This window comes from Euphorbia lathyris, chromosome 5 (genome assembly GCF_963576675.1).
Source record: "Euphorbia lathyris chromosome 5, ddEupLath1.1, whole genome shotgun sequence".
In the NCBI taxonomy this organism is placed as follows: Eukaryota; Viridiplantae; Streptophyta; class Magnoliopsida; order Malpighiales; family Euphorbiaceae; genus Euphorbia; species Euphorbia lathyris.
This window is the reverse complement of record NC_088914.1, coordinates 55,721,006-55,731,189: the sequence shown is the minus strand read 5'-3', so window position 1 is coordinate 55,731,189 and position 10,184 is coordinate 55,721,006. Positions and strand designations below refer to the sequence as shown.

The window sequence follows — 10,184 nt, the reverse complement described above, 5'->3', positions numbered from 1 at the left end:
ATATATATAATATTTTATTTTCTTGTTTGGAGATTTTGTGGGGATTTTACGATCGGTTTTTCGGGGGCGGTTTGCGGATCCCCATGGTTCGGGGATAGTAATATCCACTCCCGCCCAATTGTAATGTTCGGGGCTAAAATCTCCCCCACTCCCAGTCCCGCACCCAAAATTTTCGGTTTTTCCCCGACCCATCGGTTCGGATCCTCACGGTTTTCGGTTTTTCCCCGCCCCATTGCCACCCCTAAACAAGAATAAACAATATTAAAAAAATGGTATTAAATACCAAAAAAAAAAAGTATTAATAAATTGTTTAGTTCTTATTTCAAAAAAAAAAATTGTTTAGTTCTCCGTTATAATCAGAAACCCTTTTTCAAAATCAGATCTTTCTCTCACCTAATTTTACTTTTGTTACCTTCTCTCTCCTGATTTTCAAAAACAGGTCTTTCCTCTTTATTTCTCCTTCTCTCTCTCTCTCTCTCTCTCTCTCTCCCTCCCTTGTGTCTTCTGTCCATATGTAATGTGCAGCCTTCCCTCCCATTCAACAGCCACCGCTACCCAAGAATCTAATGCTACCGGAGTTTTGATTCCGATGAGGGAAAGTCCACCCGGAAAACCAGCTGAGAATGGTTATTCAAGTGTGGAAGATAGAATTCAGATGAAGAAAAAGAAGAAAGCCAAAGAAGACACTGGGACAACATCGCCATCTTCTTCTATTTGCTCCACGGCTCCGTCTACGCAGAGGAGTGCGCGTCTTCCATATAAACGCAAAAAGACTAGGGTTTTGGTGGCTCCGGTTCGGCGTGGTGGCCGCTTGGGGGATAGTGATGTGGAGGCCGCTGCTCTTCCACTTGGGATGTCGTTTGCTGCTATTGTCGCCCAGGTTTGTTCCAAGTATTGTATTTTTGTATGGTTCTTTTGTAAAGATCAGATTTTGAGGTTTGCCTTTTCTGTGCTTATATAATTTTGTGACTTTTACACGTTCCTGGAGTTAATATGTGCAACTGCAAATTCAGAGATGGGCAACAAAATTTGGTACTTAGCATGGGGTACACTATTGTGTAATGAATTTAGAGGGAAAAGTGTCAAAGGTAATTTCTGTCTGAGTTTCTTGGGTCTTGGATCATGCAATATAAATCAAACCGGGTCAGAGGAGGGCCGCGCACTGGCACCTGCACTCTGATGCTTAATAACTCGGTGAGACTATCCTCAAGAGAGTAGAGAAAGAAAGGAATCTATCAATGAAAGAATAAGAGAGAGAGATCAGAAAGCTTCCCTTGAGGTGCCTATGTCTTTATATAGGAGTGGATGTCCTCATTCCTAGGCGGGTCTGTCCCCTAGCTTTGGGAGTCCCTGATGTTGACATGCTTGGCGTGTGGCAGGCTCGTGTCAGCGAGACCTTGTTACAGGCACCCGGTGCTGGAAACACCTCCATTGGGATTGCACCATGTGTTGCAACGGGAGGTGTTTGCAACACCGTGTGCAACAAGTGATAAGTTACAGAGGGAGAGTCGATGGTTGACCCCATGGCTACTATAGCATTTCTCCTGTTATCAATGGTCAACTATTTTTCTTCTGTGATTTATGTCACCTCGAAACCTTTTGTTGAGTAATCCTACATGATTGCTTAATTAGTGAGTCATAAGGCCACTTATGTATATGAGGGAATCCTCCATTTCGGGGCATCTTGTGATGTCAGATATCGATGTGGGTTCACTGTGGTACTTACTTCATGCTCTCTAGATTATGGGCGTGAGGCAGATGCCGAGTCTTAGTAAGCCATAAGGCCACTTATATGTGAGGTAATCCTCTCCTTTGAGGTGGAGTTTCTAGATGCGCCAATGTGAGCTTAGTTCTTTGAAAGAAAAGGGCTACTTGCGAAAGACGTAGTCACATATACAAATTCAGTTTACCATCTGATCCCTTAGGGATGTGTATATAAGGATTGTATTCTTGTAGCTGTATGCTTGGCTTTTTGCTTATAACGTTACATGATAGGTAGTAAGTATAATTATGCATTGACATATTAGTTGGGGATTCTCAAGCCGTGTTATTAAAATACAGTTCCTAATTGGATATGCTATCAGTAGAGTAATAGATGCTAAGTTTTTATTCTTACGTATTAAACATTTTGTTTACCATTCTTTCTTTTGATTACTATTAGTGTCCTTTTGTTATACTTTTTTGCCTTCTTCCAGGTTCTGGGGAGGAAAGGTCAAGCACATGAAAAGATGTCTGTTGACCAACTTTCGAAGGTATACTTCTTATCTTTTGCAAGACATCAATGAACCCTATATTTTTCTCTCATAAATGGCCATAATGAACATTGATTATTGTTTTCTATCTATCAATCAATGGAACTTATATTTCTCTCATTAATGGGCATATGAATGCATTGACCATTATTTTCTATTGATTAATAGTCTTATTTGTTTCAAATGAGGAAAGGCAGTTGCTTATTGAATGCTTATATGCACTCTTTTATGTTGTGCTCCTCCTAGAGGATTGTGAGATCAGACCGTTGAAATCACTCAGCAAGAATTTTTCATTTGATACCATACAAGTCCTGACAAAAAGGAGAGGCCAGCCCACCACGAAAGGTGGCCACACCTTTGGCTCTAATTTATGCAACTGTTTAAGTACTAGGAATTAACAGTTGTTTATTATTGTACTCATTTGCAGATTTGCACATCAGCAGTCAGAGAATCATTAGCCAATGTAAGCCAGACCTTAACTGCTGACTCATCCGTTGACTCTGATTTTCTGAGTTAAGTTTCTTCGTTGTTGCCGATCAATATTGGACAAGCCTGAATTGCTAATATGATGTATGTATGCATTGCCTTCTTTTTACTCCCCATGTTATGACAGGTCTTTGGCAATAAATTTGAATTTTTTGCGAAGAACTTTGAGAAATCATTTGAGAGCACATTGAGAACTCTTACATTGATTAATGAAGCATCCTTGAAGGAGGAGGCACATGGTGTAAGCCATTTGAATGCACAAGATTCTGTTTCAAAAATGGATGTCAAGAATGGAACTGGTTATGCAGGCAGTTCTAACATTGAGGATTGTCATTCAGAATTAGAAACCAAGTTGGCCTCTATTATGGTTCAGAATCAAAAGTATCTAGATGAAGAAGTCGAAGATGGTCCACCTCACTTGAATCAGGAACTTGCCCTGTATGGGCGGATGAATCAACAGCAAAGCTGTAGTTCAAGCTATTTAGTAGGATCAGCAGCTAAACAGCTTAGCACCATTCAGAAATCCGTTATGGAGCAAACCCGTGGTAATGACCTGAAGATGGTGGAGATTGGTCTTACAATGAAAAAATTGAAATTAAAAGAGGCTCAGCTGGCTCTTACTTTTGATTCAAATGATCTTGAGAGATCAAAGTTAGCAATGGGTGTGTCAAAGGCATCCTTTAGAGCTGAAAAGTTCAAGACTCAGTTAGAAGACACAAGACATACTGAATTGCTCAGGAAGTGTATAGATTGTCTTGTTGCCGGATTGTTTATCATGTCTGCATCTATTTTATATGGCGCATATGTATTTTCCTATCAAAGGATCACTGATGCTACTACATCGTGTAGTCCCTTGGAGGTAAGGCTGATACCTTTTCAATTTATTTAGTTTTTCCAATTTAGTTATTAGCAGTATGTTAGTTTATCTGTATGAAACAAATCTTTTTGGGTAAATAACTATTTGGTCCCTTGTTCTTATCGTGAAGTACACTAGTTAGTCTTTGTCTTTTTCAGCCGTTTAACTCAAAAACTTAAATTGCTAGGCAAGACCCATTTTCTTGCCTGTTTGGTTATTTTTCTTCTAGACCTATCATATGCTAACTCACAATTTTTTTTTTATTTGTTTTATTCTGATTCAGGAATCGAAATCATGGTGGATGCCAAGTACAGTTTCGACTTTTAACTCGGGATGGCATACTGTCAAGTGCCATATTCAGGTGGCGAGCCGCATGCTGTTCGGCATATTAATAATTCTGGCAGTTGCATATTTGCTTCTTCAACGGACAGCTTCATCACGTCAAACAATGCCAATAACATTCATTCTACTACTTTTAGGAGCAGCCTGTGGTTTAGCTGGCAAATTTTGTGTGGACACACTGGGAGGAAACGGTCTGCTGTGGCTTCTATATTGGGAGACTTTCTTGTTTCTGCACTTCTTGTCCAACGTCTGTACATCAATGCTATACTTGTTTCTTCACGGGCCACTCACAGTCTCCCAAGGGAAAAATCCCTATATGATCTGCCCGTACTGGTTGCGACGTGCTGTTTTCTACTCTGCTGTGCTATTCTTTATACCATTGTGCTGCGGTCTTTTGCCTTTTGCTGGTCTTGGTGAGTGGAAAGATCATATCTTTGTGGTTGCTACGGATTTTATGCAGTTGAATACAGATGAACAGTATGAATAGTCCGAGTTTCTATATTTAGGGTAGTATTTATATGTTTAAATATTGGGTGTAAACTGTGTAGTTGTTCCAAGCTGTTTGGTGTGTGTGTATAGTATATAGATTCTATCTGTATCATGATGTTAATAATAACCTTGAAATTTCAGCATATTTCAGTTGAAATGATAATAACCTTTTACTAGTGGACATGCATAAACATTTGCATTGCATCATTTTTATTTCAGTGGACTATGTTGCACTGACTGACAGCTTAAAACTTTTTAAGAATAGATGATGGCATAGGAAGGTTTTTAAATAATCATATGTTTGATTTGGTGATAAATGCATTGTTTCACGGGGTCGGAGTTTTCGCGTAGAGGCAACACCTGTGTGGCATCTCAGAATCCTGCCCATCTCGAGATTCAGCTATTTCCGTCTTCAATGTTTACTGGTTTTTGCCATCCCATCTACTCATCAGGGATGCGGAAACAGCTCCCAAACCAAGCCATCCCATCTACTCATCAGGGATGCGGAAACAGCTCCCAAACCAGTTTAGTGTTTAGATGCATACTTATCTGTTGTAGTCAAATCCAATATCAGTGACAAGCTCTTCAAATTAAACTGGGTTGACATGTCTAACTCAAGATCAAGCAACATCTAAATAGTACGTACTCTTCTTTATAGCCGTTTATAGCCGTTTCACATTTCATATTCAAGCTCAACCAGCAAGAATGTTGGTGCGTGACAATTGACTATGGTAATTCACAAATTTTATGGTTTCAAAAATCATTAAATATGACAACTTTTTTTAACATTCCAAACCGGGCTAACATAATTATTATCATTTTGTTTGACAATTTTGCCTCAGGCCGCCACATTAAAATTGACTGTGTTAGGTAAGGAAATAACAAATCAAATTTATTTAGACTGAACTAAATTTCTAACTACGGGAATCATTACATGTCCGAATATGGCAATGTCATATTTACTTGAATAACATTAACAATATAATCCATTTTTACTCGTCTGTTTGTTACGTGGGAAATTAGCTTTAGTAATTGGCAATGTCGTTTTATTAGCTATTATTGTGATTTACTATCTTTTTGTCGTATTCAGTTGGTTAGGGAGAAGAGGGACACGTTCAACAATGTTGTTCGCTCCATTTCCTACGTGCAACGGCTATTTCCTTTGTAACTTTTTTTTGTGCCCTTTACTCGATGATATCCAACGATTCCAATCCATATTTGAACTCGTATAGAGGTTTGGAAACTAACTTCGAGCATCTATGTTACCAACTCGCTACCCGTTTTACCAAGGTAAAGTCTCCAAAATTGGACGGAATAACTGGAAGGCGCTGACTAATTTCCTCGCCTAACAGAGGGTCACTCCGCCCATCCTGAGTTTCGATGGGTCTAGCCCAGCTTGACTGGCCTACGGGCCCACCAGGCTTCTGCACGGGTTCGTGGACTTTCTCTATGCCATTTTTTTCAATGTGGACAACTTTCCTCGCACGATCCATAAAATATGGGGATATTTGGGAACCTCTAGCCATAAATTTTAAAATTTCTTTACATAAAGTTTTAATTTTAGTAAAGTACTGACTCACCGTCATATCATTTTACGAGACCGACAGTAACTCATTCTCGAGTTATTGGAGCTTAACATCATTCGTTCTTGCAAATAATCTGGCAAGAGTGTCCATTTTCTGTATAAGACTTCGTAGAAGATCTCCTATAAAATGCGTTTGTAGGTGAAAGCGTAGTGTTTCCTATATTTTCTACAGATATAACCTCCGTAGCAGATTTCTGTAGCAAATTAGTATTTGTATGTCTTATATATTTTGAAGAATCAATTTATCATATACTACATGTCTTTTCTTAAATACTATATACCCTTTCTTAAATTATCATGAGTGGTAGAACCAAAATTTCACATGAGTCAGGTTCAACTTAATAGAATAGTAATAAGACATGCTTATTTACAGAAAGAGCATACTTAATCTCGTTGGACCTTGTAAAGAAATTAACCTTATCCCGCCCCACACTGTTATTCTCTCTTGACTCTCCTTTTGCATGTGGCCCCTCTCCTTTTGTAATTTCAGAATTATTTTTACCTCGGCTCTCTCGCTCTTTGGCCACATCATTATCTATTCTCTCATTTTTTTTTGAATTTTGCTTTTCTCTCACCAAATCCTCATTTTCATCACTCTTCTCACCATGCTTTTCTCTCGACTCTCGGTTATCATCAGATGATACATGAGTTTTATTAGAAACAGCCCCACTATGATTTCTAAGCTTGATTTGGTCTTCATAGACCTCTGTAGGCGTTAAGGGAGCTAAAACAATTTTTTTACCAACATGTTCAAAACTATAACGGTTCTTTCTCCCTAAATGCATAACATCTCTATCAAACTGCCATGGTCTACCTAACAAAATATGACCAGCTTGCATGGGTACTACATCACACAGTATTTCATCTTTGTATTGCCCAATTTTGAGTGACACTAAGACTTGTCTATTTACTTTAATCTCCCCATAATCGTTTAACCATTGCAATTTATAAGGGCACGGGTGCTTTGTGACTAGTAACCCTAGCTTCTCTACTAAGGTGGTACTAGCTACATTAGCACAACTACCACTATCAATAATCACACTACATACCTTGCCTTGCACGAGACATCGAGTGTGGAAGATGTTTTCCCGTTGTATCTTGTCCTCGACAATCTTCATTTGAGAATTCAATAGTCGTAGGACGACTAATGACTCCCCTCGTTCGGCTCTAGTGAAGCCTTCCGCCTCCTCAGAGTCTTCGTCTTCTTCTTCGGCCTCATCACAGTCACTTTCAGTGTCAGTGACTACTTCTCCGCCCCTCATGATCATGGCTCGTTTATTTATGCATTCGGATGCTATGTGACCGAATCCCAAACATTTGAAACACTGAAGTTTGCTTGGTCTCGGTTTCTCTTCTCCCTTCTGCTTATTTTTGTCAACCGAGTCTGACTTGTGTTTGGCATTGTCAAACTTTGAAGGAAATCTGCTTCCTTTCTCCTGGTTACCCCACCGATTCTTCCAATTAGAGTTAGAAGATGATGAACCTCCCGCATAGGATTTGTCATACTTTCTCTCCTTGAGTTGTCGTTCTACTATCTTTGCTGCATGTACCATGTCTTCCACGTCTACACAGTGTTGCAACTCGACAATATTAGCTATGTCCCGATTAAGACCAGCTAAAAACCGAGACTTAGTAGCTCTTCGATCTTCAACGACATCGGCTCTCAACATTGCTATCTCCATCTCATTGAAATATGCCTCTACACTCTTTGAACCTTGTTGAAGGACTTGCAATTTTCTATATAAACCTTCATAGTAGTCATTAGGGACAAACCGCTTTCTCATAACAATTTTCATTTCATCCCACGTGTCAACTTGCGGCTCTCTACATCTGGTTCTCGTGGTGACAAGTTGATCCCACCAGACTAATGCATAATCCGTGAACTCAATTACTGCTGCTCTCACCTTCTTCTCCTCTGAATAATTGTGACAGTCGAATATGAGTTCAATTTTTTTCTTCCATTCTAGGTAAGCTTCAGGATCGCTTTTACCATTGAACGAGGGAATTATCAGTTTTACATTTCCAAGACCCCTGTCGTCTCTAGCATTATCATCCCGCTGTCTATTCCATCTTTCTTCATTATCACGCCGGTTTTCTCCACCAACTCGATTTGCTTCTAGAGCAATTCGATGACTTTCCTCCATGGCGTCCATACGTTCCATCAATCGGTTTAGCATCGTTAACACTTGATCGTCTGCCATATTATTGTGCAAACTAAATTCAAATAGATCAAGTAAAATATAATAAAAAAGCCTCACGATTCACACGGTGTTTCACTCAAATTTTTTTTTTTTTTTGCTATTCTCTCTAATATACTCACCACTCTGTGCCTTTTACCACTCGATTTCTCTTATAGTGTTCTTTAAAGAACTCAGTAGAACCAATTCAATTTAAAAATCTTAACAGTCAAAAACCAAAATTTAATCGTACAACTTAAGAAGCAAAAACGTTAAACAATGAACGGAACGCAGTTAAGCAACTCGATGACCAAAATATAATATTTACGATTTGGAAATTTAATAGATAAAAAGAAAAAAAAAAGATGGAATTAAGATTTAAAAATAGAAGTTTCTATACTTAATATTTCTTTTTTTTATATCAACTGTAATTTTTTTTTTGTGCATAGTCTTTTTTTTTTTTAATGCACTTTTTTTTTCGATTTTTTTTTCTTTTTTTTACTATGCTTTTGTTGAATTTTTTTTTTTAATTTACAAAAAGAAATCAAACACCATAATTGATGGACCCTTCAAAAGAAAAAAAAAATGATATTTATCTCCTTGTCACGTGAATGTGGCAGGAAGATTTTTTTTTGGAACACAAAACGTGAGCAGCTAAATACCGCACTCAAATTACTATCACCGCCTTCATTTGAACTTTTTTTGCCCTTCTCATAATTTTGATTAAAAACTAAAATTTCTCTCTCCAAAATCATAAATCCGAAAAACAATAATTAAAATTATGAAAATAATTAATGTGTAACAACCTGAACCACGAAAATGGACGATTACGAGTCGGAAACATTAAAATTTATGTTTTTTTATCAAAGAACTCATGAAAATAATACATATTTTTCATGACGATTTTGTATTTTTTGTCACAAAAAATTGTGGAATTTTGCATTTTTCGTCATAAAAAATTGAACGATTTAGTATTTTTCGTCACTAAAAATTTTACGATTTTGCACATTCAAAATTTGGCCTAAACGGATGCGGCATCCGTTCGGCCCATAGTGGGGGCGGACGTGACACTCCGCCCCACCAATGGTGAGAACGGATGGCGCATCCGCCCGGCCCATGGTGGGGGCGGATGCGCCATCCGTTCTTGCCATGGGTCGGTCGGAGTGCCGCGTCCGCCCCCACCATGGGCCGAACGGATGCCGCATCCGTTTAGGCCAAATTTTAAATTTTTCTCTCAAATTTTTTTTCTCAAATTTTGAATCAAAAATTATGCAAAGGGTAAAATTGTCAAAAGATGACGGTAGTAAGGAATTTAAGGGCGGTAAATAGCAATACCCACACAAAACTCAAGGAAATATTAACCAAGGTATTTAGGAACAATATTAAGCTAATGATTCAAAATTCTAAAATAAACAGAAATTCTAATTTTTTTTTTTTTGAGATTTTGGATAAAAAAATAATAAAATAAAATAAAATTACGGATAGTTAAAACCTGAAAAGTTAGAGCTCAGCTCTGATACCAAACTGATGCGAACCCACGAGGAACAGTGCCTTGAAAACCCGACAACTAGATTTGATCCCTAGGAAAGCTAACGAATCAGGGTCGGACAGAAAAGAACCCTTACAAAACTAGGTTGTAAAGACCCAATCCCAGTCTCCAACAATTAAGGATTTTAATCCCGAACTGTTCAAAGTAGTGCCCCAAAGAACACAAGAGAAATCACTCACAAACTCTTTTTCTTATTTAATCAAAGGTGCCTTTTACAAATGAAAGGGCTCACCCTTAAATACATAAAACACAAATAAACTATGACTAGAATTGCCCCTTATGTACCTTAAACAATAACAATAGTACAAGGGTAATTAGGGAATTAACTTAGTCAACCATAAAAACAAAATACTACATAAATGTTTCCATACAATGAAAACCCAATAATGAAAAAACCAAGTCAATTCATATGGAATGATAAGGTTCACATTGTGTTGAATTTGTCATT

At 38.1% G+C, this 10,184-nt stretch overlaps 1 protein-coding gene across 1 annotated transcript; it reads left to right on the top strand.

The window, feature by feature from the left end:
• The first annotated feature begins 380 nt into the window (after positions 1-380).
• LOC136229473 (protein CPR-5) lies at positions 381-4,601 on the top strand. The gene is made up of 5 exons (XM_066018302.1): positions 381-880; positions 2,196-2,252; positions 2,680-2,715; positions 2,866-3,597; positions 3,878-4,601. The coding sequence occupies exons 1-5, from the start codon at positions 518-520 to the stop codon at positions 4,421-4,423; spliced, it is 1,734 nt and encodes a 577-aa protein (XP_065874374.1). The 5' UTR covers positions 381-517; the 3' UTR covers positions 4,424-4,601.
• Positions 4,602-10,184: the final 5,583 nt, after the last annotated feature.